General features: G+C 41.6%; 1 protein-coding gene across 2 annotated transcripts in view; it reads right to left on the reverse strand.

Moving 5' to 3' along the window:
* The window catches only part of CPVL (carboxypeptidase vitellogenic like), a 130693-nt gene that overhangs the window by 16827 nt on the left and 88466 nt on the right, over positions 1-25400 (reverse strand). For both annotated transcript variants that reach the window (XM_058527596.1, XM_058527601.1), the window contains exon 12: positions 12322-12504. In XM_058527596.1, the coding sequence (XP_058383579.1) occupies positions 12322-12504 (183 nt within the window). The remainder of the gene's footprint in view (positions 1-12321; positions 12505-25400) is intronic.

The raw sequence follows: 25400 nt of genomic DNA on the forward strand, positions 1-25400 counted from the left end.
ACATAATGTTTTAGGAAAATGTAGTGGATTAACAACGGTCCTAAATTCTTTGCCATTCTTGCCACCAAGAGGAATCTGGCCTTGTTCTGTGCTTTGCTTGACCAAGAGAATGCAATGGAAATAATATTCTGGGGCTTTTGAACCCTGGCCTTACAAGGACTGGCATCTTTGGCTTCTCAATTTGGCAGACCAGCCACCATGCTGTGAAGCCCAGGTTAGGACACTGCATGGTTAGAGGGCATATGGAGAGAGCACTGGAGGAGAAGAGACCACCTTGGATGTCCCAGCTTTAGCCAAACTCCTAGCTGAATGCACCTGCATATGTGGCCTCAGCCTACCCCATGTGAGTCAGAAGAACCACCCAGCTGAGCCCCTTCTACCCACATAACGCTGAGAAATAATAAACTCTTGTTGGTTAAGCTACTGAATTTTGGAGTGCTTTCTTATTCTGTAATAAGTAACTGAAAAGGGGAAATATTTACTGACAATTCTTTATTCTTTTTCCTGTAAGATCTGTTGTTCTTATCTTGGAATCTTGATATGAATTGAAAAGCAAGCCTGGGTTCATCTTTATAATGCAGATAGAAGACATAGTTACACTGAGAGCTTAGGCAAAAGATTACATGATGCAAACAAAGGAAGACCAATATCCCACGTGGTCTTAGGCAAACCACCAGCTCCTGCTGCATCCTGAGAGTCTGCAACTACTCTATCCGGGTGGCCTTTGTGGCAGACATAGAGATGCACCATCAGATCCCCCTTCAAGGCTGGACTTCTGCTCACTGCAGGGAGTCCAGTCAGCAGACAGCCTCCAGCTGCCAGCTCCTTCAGGGTCTGCCTCAGCTGCAGAGTGCAGCCTTTCCCAAGACGATGCCCCTCCCGGGGCAGCTCACTTTTGGTGACGAGTGAGGTGGGGGTATTAAGGCATGGTCATTTTGGCCCAATGTGGGACACTGTTGGAAAATACTCTCTCCAGAGCTCCCTGCCAGGTTGGCCACATTTGTCAGGCCTCTATCACAGTTGGATTTCCTCCTCTGCCAATTCACCTTCCTTTCACAGGTGTTATCTCTCATAAACATCTTGCACCCCAAACTTGGCCTCAATGCCTACTTCCGGAGAACCTAACCTGTGACTGTCACGAAGCTCTCTGATGATAGCAAGTTTTATTATGGGGGCGGAGGGGGTGGGGTATGGTTTGATTGCTGTGTTCTGGTTTTCTGCCCACAGTCTGATTCCCATAAATGGACTGCAGAACTTTCCCCAGGTCCAAAGAATCCATAAATCAGGACATCTCTCTTTGTAGAAATCAACAGAGCTTGGAGAGAGTTGAAGATTCTGTTTAACAATTTCTGTAACAAAGCCAACACATTTTTCCAGGGAATTAGCTGCATTTGGTAATCATTGTCTCAAATCTGTTTAACAGTTACTATCCTTCATTAAATATCATTTTAACGTCTCATCCCTTCTCAACTAGTTGAATGCAAAAGTCACATTTACTGCTCTTTGCTTGCTCTGATTTTGTCAGTGCAATCAAGGACCTGCTGAAGACCATTCTGGAACTATTAGTTCCTTCAGAAATAGTTTATAACACTCCCGAAGCTGTCTAAAATTCTAAAAAAATGAATTGTCAGCAGGAAGTCCAAGAAAGGCAGGTGGCCAGCCTTCTGTCATTTCCTCTGTGGATTATCCATGGAAACGTTCAAATCCTAGCTTGACCTTCCCTTCCGCTCAAAGGACTGTGGTTATTGTTTTCTTCATTTTTTAGTTGTGTGCAGTCAAAGACACAAAATAAAGTTAACGTTAGTTTTAGAAAAGCACGATTAGGAAGCTGTGGTTGTTACCACTTTCCGTCTGCACACCATGCCTTCCCCATCCTCCTCCTCCTTGGAAGCACTCTGCTTTCCTTTAGGGAACAAATGATTCTATGTTGTCTGGATGTGCTGCCAAATATACTGGCCACCTCCAACACCCCACCCTCGCCTTGTCACCACCACCCCACACACACTCCAAGGGCAGACAAGTAGCCTACGTCAGGCCAACCAGAGTACTCCATCCCTTCCCATTCCACTGCCCTCACAGGTAGTTAAAGGCAGTGTGGTGCATGGAAAGGATCGAGATTTGGGTTGTCAAATCTTGGATTCTACTACCATTTAAAGCCCTAAGCAAGTTTCTCAGGTGAAGCTTCTGTTTCCTCATTTATAAATTAGTAAATACCATCACATAATTTACAGGGGAGCTCGAGTATTCCATAAAATTGTGGATAAAAAAAGTGTGTGGAGGACCACAGGCCTGAAGGCTGCAAATGCCGAAGAACCGGCAGCCATCGTTAGCATCTCCTTTCGCCTTCCCAACACCCCTATGAACTATTTGTTGTCACTCAGAGTTTATAGAACCAGGAACCAGCCCACAGGTAGAAAGTGGCAAAACTGAAATTCAAACCATGTTTGTCTAACTCCACAGTCCACCTCCCTCTTGTTACACGAGACTGCCTCTTGTTGGTCATGGCTCTGCAAAACAGTCAAGCTATGAAGTTGGTGGGCACCTTCTCTTCGATTTCTCTGGATGATCTCTAGCTGAAGGTCTGATTCCTATTGGAAACCAGAATATTTGGGGAGAAGTTCCTGAGGAGAGTGTAGCAGATCACAGGCCTGAGGGCTCCATAAGCCAAACCCGGGTCAGGGTCAAGTATAGGTCATGGGTCAGGGCTTGTGCTTTAGGGAGCTGGAGGGACCTATTATGGCTGCTTGAGGAGCGTACCAGGGTGACACCAGCATGCCAGGCTCTCCCTGTGGATGCTGCTTTTAAGTTGGTGTGGGTAAACAGTAAAAACCATCTCTCAAACAGCAATTGGTCCTCAAAGCATGGACATTCCAAAGCTTATCCCTCCGACCTGTATTTTAGGAGTTCAGAATCAAGCATCAAGAAGGCGGTCTCAGGACGTAGCGGGAGAACCTTCTACAAATAAAGCTCCTAACATGACTCCCTATTTCCTGGGTATCCCCCTTCCCTGACCTCTCCTCACTCTGAATTCATCCTATTGCTGCCATTTTAAACTTCCCAAAGAACAGCTTTGAAAATGTGCTTAAACACCTTCCATAGCGACAAACACCGTATGCTTTCACTTGTATGAGGTACCTAGAGTAGTCAAATTCAGAGACAGAAAGTAGGATGGTGGTTGTCAGGGGCTAGGGAGCGGGGAATGGGGAAGTAGTATTTAATGGGTACAGAGTTTCAGTTTACAAGATGAAAAGAGCTATGGAGATGGATGGTGGTGATGGCTGCACAACATTATGCATGTATTTAATACCACTGAACTGTACACTTAAAAATGGTTAAGATGGTAAATTTTATGTTATGTGTATTTTACCACAGTAAAAAAATTGGAAAAAAAACTTCACTGGCCCCCCACTGCTTAAACAACAGAACACTCACCCTTTGCCTATCATGGAGGCCCAATGATCCCTTTCCAGTTTCTTTCCCAGCTTTCATTCTCCAGGCTCCAGACTAGAAACCAGACTGTGCATCCTGCCTGTGCCCTGCCCTGTATCCTCTTACTCAGAGGCTCTGCCCACCATGTTTTCTCTGTTCATTTTAGCCAATTTCAGCGTCTGTTCTTTTATTAATATCAGAAATTCCTGGATAAAGCCAAAACTTTTCTTAATATGGGATGAACCTGGCCTCACCACCTACGAAGCTCTAGTACCTTTTAAAAAACTCTGATACTCTGTCAGTCTACAGGAGGTGGGCACATGCATGTGACCTCAGAGCTAACACTAGATATAAAACACATTATTTCTCAGGCCCGCCTTAATTATGGCAGACATGTATGCAGGCTCCAATTTTAACTATACTAGCATACTGCTGCCAATCCATCTTTCCAGAAGTACCCTTGTGAAGTAGAAAACCACTGGGCTGCAAGCCAGGAGGCCTGGAATCTAATCTCAGCTCAGCTATGAAATGGGTAGGAAACCTTGGGACAGTCACTTAACCTCTGGGCTTCAGTTTCCCCACCTGGAAAATGAGATCTAAAATTTGTTCTGGCTGTAAATGCTACTTAGCTGAGACGATACATCATGAAATTATTGAATAAAATGAATTGATATTGATAATGAAAACACAAAATAAAAATAACAATGACTCAATCTGCAATCAGGGAAAAAATTGTTGGAAATTATGCAAAACTCATGATAGCAAAAGCTATGCCCAGTAAGATCTGATAAGAAGGAAAACTGGTGACTCAAACTTTTCTTTCAATATTTACATGGAAAATAATTAGTCTCAATAAAAAGACTTTCAGTGAAATAAAGGTAGAAAAAATTGAAATGGTTTCAATGCTTTCTTCAGAAAATTTAGCTTCATGAAACTTATTCTAGAAAGAACTTCTTTAAGAAATTCATCAGTGTTATTATTCTGATTAAAATTTTATATTTCTAAATGTGGAGTCAAAATCCTTGGTGTTGAAATGACGATTAGATTATGTAAGAACAAAATGTTCTGCATTTCAAAGTCAACAGCAACATCAAAACAGATCATGAACTGCAGCTGTGACATTTGGAGAAAGGCAGAGACAGACCCCAAAAGGAGCAGCAAGGTGGCCCTGACAGTGATGGCCATGGGTTGTCACCAGCCAAGGAGAAAGAAGATTAGACCTCTTATCTACACTATAACACTACTAAGTCTACATATGTACAAACACACACACACTGAAGGCCACTATATTATTCCATACTGCTTGCTAACTGAGCCCCTCTGGGCATTAATGAAACATAGATATTTAGATCTTTCTTAGAAGATACCTTAGAGATAATTCAGTCCAAACTTTGCATTTTACAGAACAAACCGAAGCTCAGAAAAGGTCATTGCCGCAGATATAATAAGGTGGTGTCTGAGTCTTAGAATGGTGCAGATACCAAAGGCTTGCTACCTCTAGGCAGCACCACCAAGGGGCAACCAACAGCACTTGTTCTTCATCTGTTCCTCGAAGGCTGGCTGGTGCTGCTTTTGGTTTTCCTGGGCATCGCCTGACAGGAATACATGGAGAAAACCGCTCCCTCTCTCAGTACCCTGTTGCTCCCCTGGGAGAGCTGTCATTCCTCTAAGTGGACATTTTAGGGAACCATCCAGAGACAAATCTACTTTGGTTTCGAGTTTTAAATTAAGAGTTGTGGAATTTGGCAGAGAGTGAGGTTTCTTTTTTGGCAGACACATACGCATGCTTCCGTTTCATGTGTCTAATGCTGAAAAGCGAGTCCACGGCTAAGGTCCGTTTTTTTCATTATCAGACGCTTGACATTTGGACAGTATTCTCAGTCCAAGCCTCACAGAGTTGCCTTTGTTAACACTGGGGCTCTTTTCCCTCCGTCATTCCCCTCCTCATCACCACACGCCACCCCCAATCCCGCGCTGAGGCATGAGGGGGCAGGAGCTCGGCCAGCACTTCAAAATCACCTACATAAAATGCAGATCCCTTGCCGCGTGGTGAAATACTCCCTATCACAAACATATGTGGGCCTTGGTTTTTTTTTTTACCCGTTGTTTGGCAGCCAGGAGTGCCATTTCATCTCTCAACGCGTTGTGCATTCACATGAAGAGTCAGCGGGCTCTGTGTGATATTTGCCACAAGTTTCTGAGTGGCAGCCAATCCCTTTTGCCACCTCTGCGGCACAGGCCGCCCTGCAGCAGCAAGCTGGCCTCCCAAGCTGGACGTTTTATGCACAGAGCCGAGCATCTATGCCAGGCACTGGAGCATTTCACAAGCCTGGTCCAGGGAACATAAAATAACAGGTGGTGGAGGCAGCCACCAATTGATCTGGAGGACATGCTGAGTGTGCCTGGTGGGATTCTCATCCTAAAGCAGCAGACAGCGGGACAACCGACGCGCCCATTGCTCCCTGGCAGCTTGACGCTCGTGTTTGCCCTTAATGGTCTGAATATTAACATTTCAACTTTCCCCTAAGGGTTGATTTTCAATCAAATGTTTTCCCTGATCTTGACTTTTACTATTTATAATTTTCCTTTTGTTATGTATATTCTTATAAGTGATCCAGGATAATAATAATAACACTTATATTAGCAAACATTTCCTACGAGTCAGGTACTGCTCCAAGCTTATTAGCTCAACAATCCTATGAGGATACCATAGACTGTTGTTCTTAACAGAAATTTAGTTCTTACAGCTTTGGAGCTAAGAAGTCCAAGATCAAGTTGCTGGCCCATTCGGTTTCTGGTGAGAGCTCTCTTTCTGGCTTGCAGATGACTGCCTTCTTCCTGTGTCTTCACATGGCAGAGAGAGAGTGAGCAAGCGAGCTCTCTGGTGTCTCTTCTCATAAGGACACTAATCCCATGCAATCAGGGCCCTGCCCTTATGACCTCATTTAATCTTTATTTTTTATTTATTTATTTATTTTGTGAGGAAGATCAGCCCTGAGCTAACATCCACGCTAATCCTCCTCTTTTTTTGCTGAGGAAGACCGGCTCTGAGCTAACATCTATTGCCAATCCTCCTCCTTTTTTTTTCCCCAAAGCCCCAGTAGATAGTTGTATGCCATAGTTGCACATCCTTCTAGTTGCTATATGTGGGACGTGGCCTCAGCATGGCCGGAGAAGCAGTGCGTCAGTGCGCCCGGGATCCGAACCCGGGCCGCCAGCAGCGGAGCGTGCGCACTTAACCGCTAAGCCATGCGGCTGGCCCCGTCCTCATTTAATCTTAATTACCTCCTTATAGAGCCTATCTCCAAATACACTCACATCATAGGTTAGGGCTTCAACATATAAATTTCAGGAGACACAATTCAGTCCATAGCAGGTAGGTATTGTTAATACCCCTATTTTTTAGGAGATAAAATTGGGGCATAAAGAGGTAAGGAACTTGCTCAAGGTCATATAGCTATTAGGTAGAAGATCCAGAATGCAAATCACGGTCTTCCTGACTTAAATACTCATGTCTCTAACACTACATTATACTGTTTATACATACGCTATAGGGTATATACGTGTATATAAATACACACACCTACAAACACACACTCATTTGTATGTAACCAAATATTGTACACAATTTGATTCAGTAAAAATTATCATTCTTAAACTAGTCAGTGATTGAAGTAAAAAATTATCCCCAACAGAAAGATAATGACAACAAAGTAAGTTTTTCCTTGTGGGAGAAAAGATCCCACTTAAGGGTTTGTGTGCTGAGGGTCATGATACCAAAGAGGATAGCATGAATATATTCCGAATTTGAACTGGAAAGAATCCCAAACCAGAACAAGAAGCCAGAACTACTAGTTCAGAACTCTATCTACTGGCAGAGGTTTAATAACGTTCCAGAAGACAGAATATAGGTATATATATGATTTATATGGGATATGATTAGCTTTCTGGATCCAAACTCTACCCTGACCCACAAGGTCCCACATGATGTGGCCACAGCCAACTCTCCAGCTTTACTTCCTTTCTTTCCCTATTCCTCACCACACCCCAGACCCACTGGTCCTCCTTCGTTTCCTCAGATGCACCCAGCTCATTTCTGCCCCTTGGCACATTTAGACATTCTCTGCACAGAAACTCTGACCCACATCTGCACATGGCAGCCACTTCACGTCCTATTGTCTTACCTCTTCAGAGAAGATTCTTGGATCTACCATCTACCACTGATGCTCTTTCATATCATCCAGTTTTGGTTTTTTTTTTTTGCAGAAGAAGATCAGACCTGAGCTAACATCTGGTGCCAATCTTCCTCGTTTTTCGCTTGATGAAGATTAGCCCTGAGCTAACATCTGTGCCAATCTTCCTCCACTTTACATGTGGGTCGCTGCCACAGCGTGGCTGACGAGTGGTGTAGGTCCGCATTGGGGATCCGAACCCGTGAACCCGGGCTGCCGAAGCGGAACGGGCTGAACTTAATCACCACACCACAGGGCCTGCCCCATCCAGTTTTATTTTTTGATATTACCTTATTTAATAATGTGTATATTTACTTATTTTCTGCCTTTATTTCTTCCCTCCTTTGAGTAAAAGCTCCTTGATAGAAAGGACTTTATCGTATTCAGCCCGCTGATCTTGGAGCAGCCAGACCATCTGGTCAGTGAATGGGAGAATGCAGTCATAAATAAAAGAATACGGGCATTTTATTATTAAACTCATATTTCTTCAATTATAGCCACAGGCAAAGTATCACTGCGCTGTGATACATATTGCTGGAGGTCAGTTTAGAACCTCATGAACATTGCTAAGTATCTCTTTGGTATTGCATCTAAGGAATGCCTAACAAATATCTTTCAAACACATGAAAAAATTAAATAAATAAAATTTTTCCTGCGTGTTTCTCTTCTATTTAGCTAACATTCTCCACCTTACGGGCAATTAAATATCAGAGGCAATATAACAGAGAAAGGTAAAAAGGCTATGGGAACAAAGTGAATAAAGTTGAATCCCAATGCTATCATTGGATGATACTGGATTAATTGTTCATCTTCTCAGAGTCTGTTTCCTCAAGTGTATAATGGAAATGTTATCAGGGCTGGTCCAGTGGCGTAGCGGTTAAGTTCGTGTGCTCAGCTTTGGCAGCCTGGGGTTCTCAGGTTTGGATCCTGGGCGCCAACCTAAACACCACTCGTAAAGCCATGCTGTGACAGCGTCCCACACACAAAATAGAGGGAGACTGACACAGATGTTAGCTCAGGGCCAATCTTCCTCACTGAAAAAGAAACCAAAAAAACCAAAAAACTCCATCAAGTACCTAGGCTTATGTATCAAAAGATATACAATATATCTACACAGAAAACCGTAAAATATAATTGAGAAAAATTAAAGAAGATCTAAATAAATGGAGTGATATAACACATGTATGGCTTGGAATATTCAATACTGTAAAGGTATCAATACTCATAGAATTGATATCAACTTTTAATGCAATCCCAAACACAATCTCAGTAAGAATTTTTGTACAATTGACAAACTGAGTCTAAAATTTATATGGAAATGCAAAAAGCCAAAAAAAAAGAGAAACCATGATAATCTTGAAGAAAAAGAATAACAGTTGGAAGTTTTATACTATCAGTTATCAAGAGTTATTATAAAGCTATAGCAATAAGATACTATGGTATTGTCTCATGGACAGACAAATAGACTAATGGAATAGACTAGAGAGAACAGGCACAAACCTGTATGTATACAGTCACCTGGTTTATGACAAAGGTGACACTGCAGGACAGTGGGAAAAGAATGGTTTTTTTTTCAATATGATGCTAGATTGTTTGGATATTTCTATGGGGTAAAAAGAATCTTGACACCATACACCATCTATAAAATCAATTCTGCCTGGATTGTTGATCCAAAAGTGAAAGGTAAAACAATACAGCTTCTTGATGATAACAAGGAGAATATATTCATAACCTTGGGGCACTCTTAAGTAGTACATTAAAAGCATTAACCATAGAGGAAAAGATTGTTAAGTTGGACTACCTTAAAATTAAGAGCTTATATTTATAGGGCCAGCCCGGTGGCGTAGTGGTCAATTTCGCATGCTCTGCTTCGGTGGCCCAGGGTTCGCAGGTTCGGATCCCAGGTGCAGACATATGCACCATTCATCAAGCCAGGTTGTGGTGGCATCCCACACACAAAGTAGAGGAAGATGGGCAGAGGTTAGCCAAGGGACAATCTTCCTCAGCAAAAAGAGCAGGATTGGCAACAATGTTAGCTCAGGGCTAATCTTTCTCACAAAAAAAAAGAACTTATATTCATCAAAAGACACAATTAAGAAAGTGAAAAGTAAGCCATAGACTGAGAGAAGATATTTGCAATAAATGCAACTGACAAAGAACTCATATCCAGACTATATAAAGAACTGATACAAATCAAGAAAAGACAGTCAACCCAGCGAAAAATGGGCTAAAGATTTGAACAGGCACTTCAGGAGAACAGCCAAATGGCCCGTAAAGATATGAAAAGATACTCCTCTTCATTAGTCATCAGGGAAATGCAAATTAAAATCATAATAAAATGCACTACTCATTTACCAGAATACCTAAAACAAGGAAGACTGACAATCCAAATGTTGGAGAAGATGTGGAATAACTGGAACATTTGTACGCTGCTAGTGGGTGTGTGAATTGACACCCTATAACTCAGCAATTCCACTCCCTTGGATGCTCAACAAAAAAGTGTACATAAATGTGTAAAATAATGTTCATAGCAGCATTATCCCTAATAGCTAAAAATTGGAAATAATCCAGTTAAATGCATAACAGTATCTATTGTCTATAGAAAAAAGCAGAATAGATAGATAAATTACGGTGTGTGTATATATATCTTAGATTATTTTATATTTTATATATTATATATTTGAATATATAAATTAGAATACTATACACCAATAAAAATGAACCAACAACTGCTACATGCAAGAAAATAAATAAATCTCATGAAAGTTAAATTGAGCAAAAATACCACACAGAAAAGAGTACATACTGAATGTGTCCGTTTATAAAAAAAACTTCAAAAACTAGCAAAAATAATCTAGGATGTTAGAAGTCAGGATAGTGGTTACCTTGGAGAGGAAAGGGAATAGCGAATACAGGGGGTATTCATTCTGTTGTATTTCTTTATCTCAGTGGCAGTAACATGGGATGTTCACTTTGTGAAAATTCATTTACCTGTACATTTATGGTTTGTGAATTTTTCTATATTGTGTTATAGCCCAATAAATAAGCTTGTTTTGAAAAAGGAACAAAGCAGAAAAACTTGTACCTGTGCAGATAGGAATCAATTAAAATGCAATTTTGGATGCTGAAATTATTGATTTTCCCCTTTCTTTTTGTAAAAAAAAAAATTGCATTGCTATAACAACTTGTGTAATTTAAAAACAGACAAATAAACACGAGAAATTAAGTCTAGATTATTTTCTGCAATTGAAGAGCCTCCACTTGTCCAGGAATTCCAATATTTTGGAATCAGTCTTCAAAGTGAACTATTCATCGTGGCTCCCAATTCAATACCAAATTCAAGATTGCTTGTGCTCCAGTTGACAGAAGCAGACAGGAGCTGACAGCACTTTGCATCTTCTCTTCAGATCTGTCTGCATGCAAACAGACATTCCTCCTTCTGTCCTTCCCTGGTCCCATTTTCAGATCTCATATATATACTGCCAGAATTGTTTCTGCTCTGAGTCATTTAGTTTGCCATTTCACCAGTATTTAATTCTTTGGTATAATTTACCTCGATTTAGAAACTATAATGTAACTTTTCCAAGGTAGAGTCTCCCCTCACTTGAGCCCAGAAATATGTGTCTCACCGGTTTCCTTTGTCCAAGGTAGTTAACATTTTGTGCAAGATTTAAATTTCTTACATGTTATTTAATGGTTAGAATGACTGAGGTGGGAGAGGCAAGGCTACATTTTACATTAGAATATCCATAATTTCTACTTGATCAATCATTTCTTCTGAGTAATGGATATCATAACCCTTTATGAAATTCTTTCTGAACTCTCATTTACTATCCCAAAGCAAAGTACTTTTAAGGTAGTATGTCTCTGATAAATTTCTATTCAGAGCATGGGTTTGACTAATGGAAAAATCGAACATTAGAAAGCTGGAATTCCAAATACTCAGAGGTACAGAACTGAGATCCCAAAGTTGTCTCAAATAAAAAATTGTGGGGAAAAAAATCAAGTCCTGAAGATTTAAATTTTTTACCTTGACTAACTAAGTAAGAGCCTACCGAGGGGCTTACATCATTTCTCCAAAAACTTTCTGGAGGTAAATAGTGTAATCATCAGGTAATCATCACATAATCATTGAAGAAGCCCTGTTCATCCTTGAGGAGCCAAGGCCTGCAACCTGGAGGCGCAGTGGACAGGCTTGGCCAAGAGTAACGTCTGACCCCTAAAGTGGAGGTCACACTAGGGGCATCAGATGGAGAGATTTTGTCCTGGGGTTCCATATGTAACATACAAATGCGATCATAGATTTGCCAGAGGAGATTGCATTGAACCCTCCTCATGCCATTTGTTCAAGCTCCCTTTTGTTTCCAAATAGACGAATTCTCTCATTAACGATTCGCCTTTTTGGGCTGAGTGTTGTCTTTCTAATTGTCACTTTATCTCTTGAACAATACCTAAACTTTTGTCTGGTTTTACATTAAGTCCTATGTATTTTAATACAAACTCAGACCACTCTTCTCTTAAAGTAGGGTGCAGAAGACACATATTTTGGCTGTTGTGTCGCTCTGCTTAAGGCTAGCCATGCCTTATTGGTATTCTGGCTTTAGTTTCAATCCCACTATCTCATTCCCACATATCTTCATGCCCCAAAGCGTTTTCATACCTGACAAAAGTCATCCACTTGCCGGACATAACCAGCCACTTCATCATCAGATTCAAAGATCTTCCAAACTTTTCTTTCTACCTTCCTGAATTCCTGGGATCCTGTCCAGTTCATGGCCATCAAGGAGCGCTCTGTCAGGGGAGCTGCCACGATGATGTCCAGTTGGCCACTGTAGATCAGAACCTGAAATGAAATCGGGCAAATGCAGGAGTCAGCAGGTGAAGCCAGTGAGTCTATCTAGGTATAAATAGAGAGAAAAAGAGAGAGAAAAGGGAACATGAGATTCTCTGACACAGCGCTCTCTTCAGAGAGGTCAGCTCAGCAGAGCAGTAGGGTCACTTTCTTCCAGTTGGCTACAACACACCAACAACTTGAAATAAATTCAAGCCTTGTCTCAACCATTGCATTCTTCCAAAAGTCTGATTCTTCATAAGAATATACATAAAGGCCTCTGTTGGTTGCAAAAGCATTTGTGTTGTATTACCCAGTGATATAGGTTTCACTTGGATGCATGGCCATGTTAAAGAGGAGGACTGTGGTTACATTTTAGTGGAACTAAGGAATACCACACCCTAGGATTTTCACGAAGCCTGCATTTCATTAACTTCACTTTCAGGCACTGCAGTAGCTGGCAAGCTGGGCATTCTCTCGGGGGTTGCTAATCCATATTGCTCCCTCCTCCCATCCTGCTTTTACAATGATTTCACAGTGGCAACTATAATTTTTTGAGGCACACAAATAGGTGCAGGTGCCTCAGATTTGTTACTTGTTGAAGGCAACTATGTCTGCCACGCCACTTCCAAGACCTCCTTTTCTTAAATATGATAGCCACTTGTCAGCAGTGAGGAATGTCCTTTCTTCCTAGAATACAGTTGAGGGTTTTTTTGGCCAAGTTGATGGATATTATAGGAGAAACAACTTTGAGGCAACTCTTATCTTTTCTCCCAAAACAATTTTCAATGTTCTTGAAAAAGAATTCAGATAATACCCAATGCTCATGAAGTTGTGAAACCATGGGGCACAATGTAAAATGGCACTACTCTTCAGGAAAACAATGGTCAATTTTTAATGTAGGCTTTAAAATGTTGAGACTCTTTGTCCCAGTAACCCCAGCTTCTGTAATGAATTCTATGAAAAGAAGCCCCCCAAAATAAAAAAAAATATGTAACTATATTCATTGAGTCTTATAGTGAAAAACTTGAGCAATCTAAAAGTTCTATGATAGGTGAGTGGTTAAATAAATGGTGGTACAGAAATTCTACGGGATATTGCAAAACCATTTAAAGTGTTTGACTGAACCATGCAGCAATGTGGAAAATGCTTTTCACTTAATAAGTATGAAAGCTGAACATCAAATACATGTTACAATTATGAATGTATAAAATAGGTATACATAATCACACATATGGAATGAAACTTAAAAAAATGAATACAGTTGATTAATTTAGGATGGTGGAAATCTGAGTAAATTTCCCCTTTGTTTTCTACTCTTTGTAGGCTATTTTTTTGCAACTAACACAGCATTAATTCTCATAAAGTACTGTCACTCTACCCCCAACAAAGAAGTTTTCCTCAACTTCATGCTACCTTTGATCTGTCTGGAAGCTCTGGTTTGGCTCAAGTGAAGACCTTTGGTTGAATCCTCAAATTGGATATAAAATGTTTCACTGCATATGTTCCCATCTCTGCCTTCTCGGTATAGGCTTCTTAAAAGGCTTACACATAATTAAAAAGCCCAGGACTTTTACACACTCCAAATCCTCAAGCATCAGTGGGCCAAGATTCAGCCTGAGATGAAAGATCCCCGGGCCTCCACTGCAGGAACACGGGGTCTTTCATGTTACTCAGTCACCATCACCACCTCCACTCTCCTAAGCAGAGACCCCGAGGGAAAAATCCTGATCGATTTAAAGCCTCCTTAAAAAAACTCAACTCAACTATAGCAATAAAAATTTGCATTGTTTATACAAAGAAATTGCCTCAAAGACCTTGAGTTCTTATGGCCCATGCAAAACTACTCCAGCTGTTTTGCCAACAGTATGGAAACAATTACACATGATCTATACCAGCGAACAAGGCTTAAATACTTCACCATTCTAGCAAGGCCTGATTATAACTGATTAACGAAGATAATCATCTATAAAGTAATTCCTCTTCTGGAGTTCAATGAAGAGATGCTGATTAACTAGCAAATACACAAGTATATCTGGCCGTTTTTCCTCTTTGTGGCCACTAAATGAAGCTTGTATCTTTCTGAGTGTCTCTTGCTACCTTACTATCATCAGTATATTTTGAAATTGATTTGAATTTTTCATTTTTAAGGGGTGATAGCAAAATCCACAGGTTACTGCAAAAACAGGCTTATACATCCAGCATTAGAGTGCATATTCGTTGAACTGAATTGAAATGCAGCCCGGCCCTGAGCTGTCTCCCTTGTTATTCAAGACTCATCACAACACTAAGAGCATTAACTCTCTGGAACAAGGCAGTGAAGGGCTGAACTGCATACTTTTGAGCATGTGATGTGCAGAAGGCCTACTTTGGGGAGCAAATGGAAATCCTTCCTTTGCAAAGCAAGGAAAACATTTTTAACTTCTAAAGGGCACATAAGTCAAATGCAACAAAAAAAGAAATCAGATTAATGATCAAGCCGAGTGATTTCAGAGCTGGCATTAAGGCTGCCAGCATTAAATATAAAAATTCCAGAGCTTTTATTTTTATCTTAATGTCACATTTACTCTCGCCAGCGCCCACAGGAATATCCCAGTTGTGTGCCTCTAGGGCTGGGTGAGTGGGCGAGACATCCCAGGATCCAGTGACAGTGAGCTGAGAAGCCAGGTGGGTGGAGCATATGGGTGGGTGGCCCTGAAGCCCAAGGGCACATGTTGGCTCCCCACATCCTGATAGTCAGAGGAGTTCCAGGACAAGGCCTAAGCTCTGACGGGTTAGCCAATTATAAAGCATCTGCACACATTCGCCCCACTTCTTCCTGGTAGGGTGACCAACTCTACCAGTTTGCCCTGGACTCAGGAGTTTCCCAGGATGCAGGACATTCAGGCTAAAACTGGGACAGTCTGGGGCAAACCTCCCCCTGAGGCTTGCTGGTATTTTAAGCAACAAAGTCTAAAGACAGAGGAGGAGACAGAAGTGAATGCAGCTTTTAGCTACACTGCCCTTGTCAGTAGCGACTCTAACAAAACACGGTGCCAGGAAAGGGCTGGTTGGAGTGGGTTTCCAGCGACACACCAGGCAGCACCCCGCAACACCCAGTTTCCTCGCCTTCCTTTCTGGTCAGCTGTGAGCCTCAGTGAAGGAGCAAAGGGACTCCTTTTAGAGAATTTTCTTTTCTTTTATGACTTAGAGGTCTCACTGGGTAGCTTGCTGAAACTTATGGTTATGCAAAGACAAGAAAAAATACTTACTAAAAAAATCAATGAAAAACTATGATTCCACTGTTTGTGCTCTATAATTACTATATTTTAAAAAGATGTTTCACACTTGGGAAAAGAATACATCAAAATACTAGCAGTTAAGGTAGTCAAAGTACGGGTGCTTTGTTTTCACTTGACTATTTTCTAAGTTTTTTTTGGTAAACATGATTAGGATGCTTTTATAATGAAAAAATAATAAAACAAACAATAACACTAAGAGGTTGGCAATTCAGTTTGGCAAAAGCTGGGTCTTTACTGAGGAATGGTTTGTGCTAACTCAAATCTTACCAGCTCTCAATTTTTCATGACAACTAGGTAAAACGTATAACTTTAGTTTGTTCATAGATGATCTTAAAAACTCATTACAGAGTCAAGCATTTACAAGAGATGGTAGTAGGTGATTTGGATTACAAGCTTCTTTTTTTTTTGGCAAAAGACAGAGATGAGAAAAGCATTTTCATTATGTTCTTTACTTTTATTGTGTGTGTATGAGGAAGATTAGCTCTGAGCTAACACCTGTCGCCAATCCTCCTCTTTTTGCTGAGGAAGATTGGCCCTGAGCTAACATCTGTGCCCATCTTCCTCTACTTTATGTGGGACGCCGCCACAGCATGGCTTGATAAGCGGTGGGTAGGTCCACGCCCGGGATCTGAACCTGTGAACCCCAGGCCACTGAAGCAGAGCACTCGAACTCAACAGCTAAGGCACCGGGCTGGCCCCCGTTCTTTACTTTTTGAAGTGCTTTTATGCACATATGGCTTTATTCTCATACTGCTTCAGGAGGTCAGGACAAGAAGTATTACAATGCCCCCCTCCACTTTATTGTTAAGGAAATTGTGACACAGCGAGGTGCCAGAATGTGTCCTAGATTCCAAACTTCTAAACTTCTACCTGGAACTCCTTAAGAGAGGAGCTAAATTCCTTCAAACCAACAAGCATTCTTTGACTCCCCACAGCGAAATGTTTAGTGCTGCCAAAAGCCTCGGAAAGGGAGAGTTGGTTGTGTCTGAGACATAGTTCACATCTCCACTTCAGAAACAATCTTGGTCTGTTTGTTCAGCTCTGGTGACACGTCTCAGTCATTTCTCACTTTGGCTCTATGGACTAGGATGTGTGATTATTCAGCTGGCGACAGACGCCTCACTTTTGTTGTAGGGAGTGGCCTTGATTAAGCAGCTGTGGAATAGCATCAGATCCTTGAGAATGGGGGCTCTCTTAGTGCTCATTCCATCCACAGCCCTTGCACAGTACCTGGCACCCCATAAAATGTATTGATACTTACAGAGTATAGTCTATTCTCTAGACTTCGTGTTCTTTAAAGGCTTTGTGTAATGCTGTAGTGACCGTCTGCTGTTTTGGCTTGCCCAGGTCCACTCTCCCTTCTCCTGGTAACTGTACTCCAGTTCCTCAATGGATACAGCCCTAGCGGAGGCTGTCAATCACAGCATCCTGCCTCTTCTGTGCAAGAGATGTGCACAGAATCTTAGATATGTGACCTAAGCTAGGGCACTCAAATGCTCTTTCCCTAGAATTTAAATTGTGGGCAGAGTGACACAGGGTTCCCTGATAAGTCTGCCCGTTAATTTTGCTACCTGGATCCCCAGAATTTTCCCTGGTCCCTATCTTTCCTCACTCCAGTTCTTCAATTTTTCCATGAATTCTGTGACCTATCATATCTTCCGATCAATTCCTTTCATGCTTCAAGTAACCAGAGTTGTTTCGGTCGCTAAAAGCATGAAACCCAAACTTATATACCCTTGGACCAGTGCCACACATGCTGAGCATGCAGTAACGGGGAAGCCCTGGACACGTGGCTTAACCTCCATGGGCTTCAGTTCCCTTTTCTGGACATGAAGATGGTAAGAGCTACATCTCATTGCAATGAGAATTAATGGGATAATGTGCAGAGTTCCTAGCACAGTACCTGTCACAAACTGGGAGTTCAGGGAGGACTAGGTCCCCCTCCATTTCAAATAGGTTGATAATTGGATAATGACTTGAAAGACTCAATAAAGGACTTCTTCTAAAACAAACCTGCAGAATATGCAGATGGTCTTTTTGTGTCAAACACTTGATTGCCAACTCACTCTTGCAGACAAAGGCCTATAGTAGGAGGAAGTGCAGCCAGGATAAACGTGGACTCTATGTATTCAAACTCCTGAAATAACATGCCTTTCACTACTAATTTTACACACATTGGGCACGGTTTCTCAGCAGTTTTTTCTTGGTAGTCAGAGCCATCAGTTCATAAATTACTTTTTGAGGAACTTTTAGTTTTGCAGTGTGGGATTCAAGCTCACAAGGAATTTCCCCATATTTAAATGCTAAAAAAGTATGGTAAAGAGTATAGCTTTTAAAAGCATATTTGTGAATAATAATAGAACTCGCTCATTCTTCTTGTTATGTTGCAGGAACTGTGCTAAGCATTTTACATCCATGATTTCACAACACACCCAGAAGGTGGGTGTTATTTATCCCATTTTAGGTAAGGAGACAGAGGGGCAGGGAGGTGAGCCAACTGGTGACAGAGATTCAAGTTCAGATCTGCCTGAGTCCAAAGAGTGCTTCTAACTCCTCTTCCACACTGCCTCGCTGCCCAAAAAAGAACACAGATGGTTTATTCTATATTTGTAATTCCACATGCAAGGAGCAAACCTAAAGGTAAGTGTGACTCTTTGGATTGAAGGATGCATGTTTCTAGTCAAGAACAGAGGCTCTGTGGCTGGGTTTGAATCCGAGCTCGGCCACTTCCTAGCAAGATTATCTTAGGTTACTCAGCCTGTCTAGAGTTCAGTTTCCTCATCTGTGAAGTGGGTAGAAGACAAACATATGACAGAGGGTCATTGTGTAACCAGACTGAAAAGTCCGATCGCCCAGGTTCTTGGTCAGCATAAGAAAGGAATTCAGACACTGACACAACGGCAACAGCAAGCAAGCAAAGATTTATTAGAGGAAAGGCCAGGTACACTCCAAGTGAGGAGCAGGCAGTGCCAGAGAACGCATCTGCCCCGTGTCTTGGGTTAGTTTTATTTTTATTTGGGCTGTTTAGGAGGGATATTAGCATTATCTGGTTATCCACCAATAATGTCTTTCCTCCACCCACACGTCGGGAGGGGGAGTTCTTGACCTTCTAGGGGAATCTCCGGAACTGTCATGGCAGTCATCCCCCATGGAAGGGGAGCTGATGCATATGGCATTTGCATGTAAATTAAAGAAAGGTCAATGTGCTCTAGAGGTGTATAGCAGAAGGCTTTGTTTTGTGCACTCGTTACTTTTACCGTCATGGTTGAAGGTCTCAGACTCCGGTGGCAGCGCCAGGTGGGTCTTTGCATCTTGTAGGATGCCAGCAAGACGCTAGACTGGAGCAACTAGGTCTCCAACTATGATCCCCTGCTCACGTCTACCTGACTGCCTATCTCAATTGGAAAATTACATAACATAATGCATGTAAAGCTCTCAGCATCCAAGGCACATATTAAACGGTCAATTAATGCTGGCTATTGTTATCCTTGGGTCTAGGTAGTTTCTCCACAGGCATCTTTGCTGTAAGCATTTCCATCTCAAGCATTTTTGCCACAAATATTTTTGTTGCATAACTAATTGGTCATAAGGCAATTTTGATGTAAAAGACAAAATCACGGAAAATAAAAGAGGGACATTAATCAAAAAGGACCCAATGAAGTACAAAAAAATGATAACAAACTTAAAATGACTTTATAGCAAAATACAAAATATCTGAATGCACTTAAAATGTGTGTATGTAGATTCATGACAATACTGTGCAAATAACTGATTTTATTTTTTTTAATTTTTAGAACTTGTTTTAGTTCTATGGGAAATGTGGGTTCAACTCTGTGCCCTCAAAAGAGAGGCCCTCAGCCCTCTTCCTCCTCCAACGTAGTGCGTTTCAAAATAAGAAACCAACTCTTGGGGCAAATCGTTGTCAACTGTCAGCTCGGTAAAGCCATCAAGAACATTGCTAACTGGAAGAAATGCAAACTATTTTAAGATCATTACCACCACTTCTACTCATCACTGTGTAGACCCTTATGAGGGCTAGTTAAGATTTATGTCATATAAAAATGGAAGTAACTGTGAGGGGCTGGCCCAGTGGCATAGTGGTTAAGTTCATGTGCTCTGCTTTGGCGGCCGGAGTTCACGGGTTTGGATCCTGGGTGTGGACCTACACCACTCATCAAGCCATGCTGTGGTGGTGACCCACATGCAAAATAGCGAAAGACTGGCACAGATGTTAGCTCAGGAACAGTCTTCCTCAAGCAAAAAAAAAAAGAGGAGGATTGGCAACAGGTGTTAGCTCAGGGCCAATCTTCCTCACCAAAAAAACAAAAAAAGGAAGTAACTATAAGAACTTCGTCAATGTAGAAATGAAATGAAAAAAAAAAAAGGCCACCAGTTATTTTATCTTTTATGGCAAAACTGATTTACGGCCAATTAGTTATGCGGCGACAATGTTTGAGGCAAAGATGCTTGCAGCAAAACTACCAGACACGAATATTATCGCCACATTTGAGTAGCTCAACATAGTTATTCAAATAGCTCCACAATTTCCAAATGAGATGTCACCTGTGGATCACAATTGTGATTTAGGATGTAAGAGTTGGAATTCTAACACGACTGCACTAGGTCATCAATTTGACAAAACAAACAGCAGGGGCTTATAAAAGCAGTGTGACACCTGGAGACAGTCTTGAGCCCCAGCCCTGCTCAGCCTCCCAAGGCCTGTGCTTCCTGAGTGACCTTGGATGTGTCATCTACTCACTCTGAGCCTTCATCTTCTCTTTCAGGACGTGGCATATCTACATCCTAGAGTTGTTGGGAGGGCCACATGGGATCTGAGATAAAACTGTCCTGTAACCTGAAGAGCAGGGTTTTATCAATGTTTTGGTAACTCTTCATCAAGAATAATCTGAAATACAAACATCTTTGGTGGAGGGCAGAGGTTTTAAATTGGCTGCCTGAGGCCTGCCTTCAGCTTGCAGATATATTCTTTTAGTCTACACAGTGCTGTTGCTGTTTTTGCAATTAGATGCCAGCATTTAAATACTGGGAGATCTGACCATCCTCAGCCTGTATTTCCTCTCGGCCACAACGAGCTAACACTGTGCCGTCGCTGGCCCCCTTCGACATAGCCACACCCCTTCCTAGTGTCCCCCCAGAGAGGTACAGGGGCAGTTGTCATTTATTCAATGCTTATGCTATTGTTTCTCTTAGAAGAGAAAAATATTTCTCTGTATCCATGTCTTTGTCATGGGTGAAAAAGAAAAATCAACAGGTCGCAATCCAACTCTGTTCATCTATTTCATTTCCTTCCTGGATCCACAGGCAGCTGAGCTGCGCTTACATCTGAAACGGAAGGGAAGTGGTCTTTTGTCTGAGTTGGAGAAAAGAGAGCATGCTCACTTCTACATGGAGTGTGTTCTGTTTGTTCATTGGTTTAATCTGCTCATATGAAATCTCTACTTATTCAGCAGTAAATATTGATGGAGGGCCTAAGAACTAGGCACCCAGAGAACAGATATGAAAAGCTGTGATCCTTGTCCTCCCTCACGTTCCAGATTTTTTTTTTAACTTTTCAAAACAGTGAATAATCAGAGGAGGAAAGGCAAGTTTACTCTTTCATTCTCTAAGTTTTCCTTAAAAGAGCGGTCAACAAAAGTCAGTTTCACTTAAATCTTTCTAAAGTCTAGTCATTTTTAACGTTTCAAACCATAAACTTTTCAGGGTCTGGATGTACATACATAAATAAAGCGTTTTTTTTGTGGATTTAACTCTCTCAGCAAGAAAATCTCTCCCTAGTAAAGACCTAATGAACAGAATCAGATGGTGATTAACCCTCATTTTACACAGTGTACGCCTCTGAAGCGTAAATATTTTCCAGGCAGATATAAAGCAACCAACGGTGTTAGCCAAAGATACCTGCAGACCAGTCTACCCACAGACTCAACTAAAAAGATCCCACACCCTTTAAACTCAGACTTTGATTCAAGTAAGTTAGGGGGTGTCACATGATAATCAACGGGGAAAAAAGACATCTGTGCGTTTAATGGTGCCTGTACAACTGGATACTTGAAAGAAGGATTTGGGGCAGAAATGTACATAAATGTGCATTTTGATATATTTTCTTTGTTGCCAGCATAAAAGCATAAGACTGGAAATAAATCATGTGAGGGCCACTTACTGATCTCAACTTTTTTTCTTTAATTCAAACCCAAACACACATGTTACTGACAGAGAACACAAAGCTTTTCTCTTTATTTCTCCGATTACTCCTCTACTTATAAGGAAAATTACAGAAATGCTGCAGAAGGTGGCTTTGGTCTCTCAGTACAACAGGAAAGCAAACTGTGCTTTTGTGAGAAGGCTGGATTTTGTTGTTGCATTTTTAGACGAAAGATTTATGCTTATATTTTGGCCCATTTACAATCCATCATAATACTTTGCAGACAAAGTTATGCTCTTTTCCCAATGATCTAGTGACCTTAATCTCTAACATTTTGTGGTTTCCTGTTTGGGGAAATGATTGAACAGCAGCCTAAGCTATTCCAGGCTGCACAGCGTTCCCAGTTGGCTGCTATCTGTCTTAGTTTTGAATGTTCTCCTGTTCACTAATCAAAAAAAAATTTTTTTAAAAGAAGCTTTCCCTACAGATGCTAAATCAATGAAACTCCTACAAAGCAGCCCTCAACACTTCCTCCTCTGGCTGCCTTACTTATCATTCTCCTATTACAAACTCCAACGTAGCCAGGAGTTCTTTCTGCCTGAAGCAATTAGCATGACCCACCAGCGCCTTTCTCCTGAACAGAAGAGCATTAATTTCACTAATATCCAGCTCAATATACGGTCATCCTCAAGGGTTTCCCAAAAGCTCAGCTGCAAAAGAAAAACTAAACTTCAGCTGTGGGGTATAATGTTCCAGAAATGTTCCCAACTGGAGGCAGAGCTGTTACCCTTTCAGGGACAACGGCGTGGCCTCTGGCGCCCACGGCTCACACTTTTGGCCCTACTTCTTTCTGGTGATTTTGCAGGGGTCTAGGGCTGTAAGGTTCAGGAAGCCTGACTCCCCAGGGCCTGCCTGGAGCAGACAGCAGTAGAAAAATAATGCAACCATTGAATGAAACAGTAGTCACTTCTGCAACCAAGCTGTTCTTCCAAAGGGACGTATTTTGCTTCCAAGGAAAAGGGAAGACAAAGAAAGAGGGAAAATAAACTTAGAATAAACATCGCCACGTGCCTGCCATTCCCCTACCAGCTGGTTTCACCAAGACGAGTAAAGAAAAATGAACGTGCAGCAACAAGTTTGAGTGAGTGTCCAGCGATTATACAAACAACGTCTTTTGGCCAAAGAAAATGATTCCTGCTTTCTTGCAACTTAACTCTAAATAATTTAGTTGCTTTTAGAGGGGAACCAGAAGCAAAGCCAACTTGAAAAGGATCCAGCAAGCCATCCCTGCAACCCAGGGATCTTTGAAAAAATATTAACTACCTAGAACAGCGCACTTAAAATTACTTTTAATAAAGACCTAGAATAAAATTTTTCCTCTAGATTGAAGAGAAAAGTCCTAGGGGTCCACTCTAGGGGTCCTTTGCTCTGCTTCTTGTTTCAGGGTCTGCTCTCATAGCCCTTTTCTGATCCCCTCACCTCTTAAGAGTCTCCTCTGACCATCGTGAATAACTGGATTTAACAAACAAAAAGTGCCCCAGGAGCAGGCCTGCTCACTCCCAGAGACAAGTCTCTCCAGAGAGAAATGTCCCCCCTGGTTGTCAGAATGTCCCTGGCTTCAAGGTCACACCAAAGGTCATCTCCAAAGACTGCCATATGCTTGCCAATGTTATTACCCTACAAAAGGTGGGTCAAAGGAGGCAATTTCTTTCTCTTTCCACATTATTAAATGGACTCAATTAACAAGTATACATTTGCATATGACCCAACCAACAAGAAACAGCACCACAGAGCAAACAAAAAATGCTGTAATTTGTAACACTTGAGTCTATAGGTATTGACCCAAACTAATCAATACGGTAGCTACTAGCTACATGTGGCTAGTGAGCACTTGAAACGTGACTAGTTCAAATTGAGATGTGCTATAAGTCTAAGATACACACTGGATTTTGAAGACTTAGTACAAAGAAAAGAAGGTAAGATATCTCAATAATTTCTTAATATCGATTGCAGGTTGATATGATAACATTTTGGATATACTGGGTTAAAGAAAATATGCTATTAAAATTATTTTCACCTGTTTCTTTTTATCTTTTTAATGTGCTTTCTAGAAAATTTAAAATTACATATGTGGCTGCATTCTATTTCTATTAGACAGCACTCGTATACCCTTTTACCTTGGGTTTGGTAAATCCTGCAAAGAAAACTGGTTTCTTTGTCAACAGTTGCCAAATGGCAGAAGTAACTTCCAAGGACAGCCACTCTCAGAGGAGCAATCTGCAGTTCATGAGGCTGGATGAAGGAAATTGGAAAACAGTTCATGTGAAGGAGTGGAAGATGCTCAGATAGCCTCAATTACCACAGGAGGAGGGGATGGCAGCTGTAGGAAAACCCCTGCCAGCTTCCTGCTCCCCAACATTATCATCATCACTGAAGTTCAAAACATAATAGCACTGCCATAAAATTGAGTGGATTCACCAAGGATTTTGAGAGGAAAAAAACAGGAAAGCTGAGCCCCTGACACTATGCAGTGTCACTGCTGCCCTACCATCCCTTCTGCCCAGGCAGGACAAGGACGTGAGCTCTGCTGAAGTTATCTCGAGGACCAGCAGAGAGCAGGGTGGCCTTGTTGCAGGAGAAATGCTAAACAACCTGCAAAAGGCATCAATTTAGAAGTGCTCAGAAGCTCCCAAAGGAATACAGACAGTGTAAAGGGATGCCCCAGAGTGTCCAGTGAGTTGGGCATTCAGCAAGGTGTGGTTCCCTTTGGATTCTGGGTGGCCTTTGAGACACCCAGTCACCCATCGGCATCCCATTCTCCCATAACAAACTTGCCTTCCAGCTTGAGAAAATTCTAGTTGTCTGTGAATGAAGATTACTTTGCCTTTCTCTTAGGAGGACTGAGAGTGACAGTAAGTAGGCACTCATCCAAAGAGCCAGAAAAGCCACTTCTACAAGTCTAATTCCCACCTGTTATCAATCCCCAGTTGAGTAGCAAAGTTAGTGAAAGGTTTCCAAGCAGGCTGATCTCCTCATGAAAGAAGGCAAGTATCTGGTTGCACAGCTTACTTTTCCTTACCAAATTAAAAAAAGCGCGACTGGTGCTCTGTGCTCTTTATGTTTTCATCCACACAGGAAAACCTGGTATCAGTCAGGTGCAAGATTCTCTGCCCCATACTCTCAATGGTGATATTCATCAAAGCCACCTCATTAGCTTGCAATTAGTTTTTTTCTCCCAAAACAGAACTCCCCCTTGTTTGTAAAATAAAGTATCCCTTCCCGTTTTCTTTCCAGAGAATGTCAAACAGGCTCAAAAGGATTGTGCAAATCACTGTAACAAATACTGGGACTGTCAGAAGGCTGAAGAAACAGATGTGAATATTTAGAGAGAAAGGAGGACAGAGAGACAGGAAAATCAAGACAGAGGAGGTCAAGGGCTCCTGCCCAGAGCTATTCTTTCAAAAAGC

Source organism: Diceros bicornis, chromosome 3 (genome assembly GCF_020826845.1).
Source record: "Diceros bicornis minor isolate mBicDic1 chromosome 3, mDicBic1.mat.cur, whole genome shotgun sequence".
Classification (NCBI taxonomy): domain Eukaryota; kingdom Metazoa; phylum Chordata; class Mammalia; order Perissodactyla; family Rhinocerotidae; genus Diceros; species Diceros bicornis.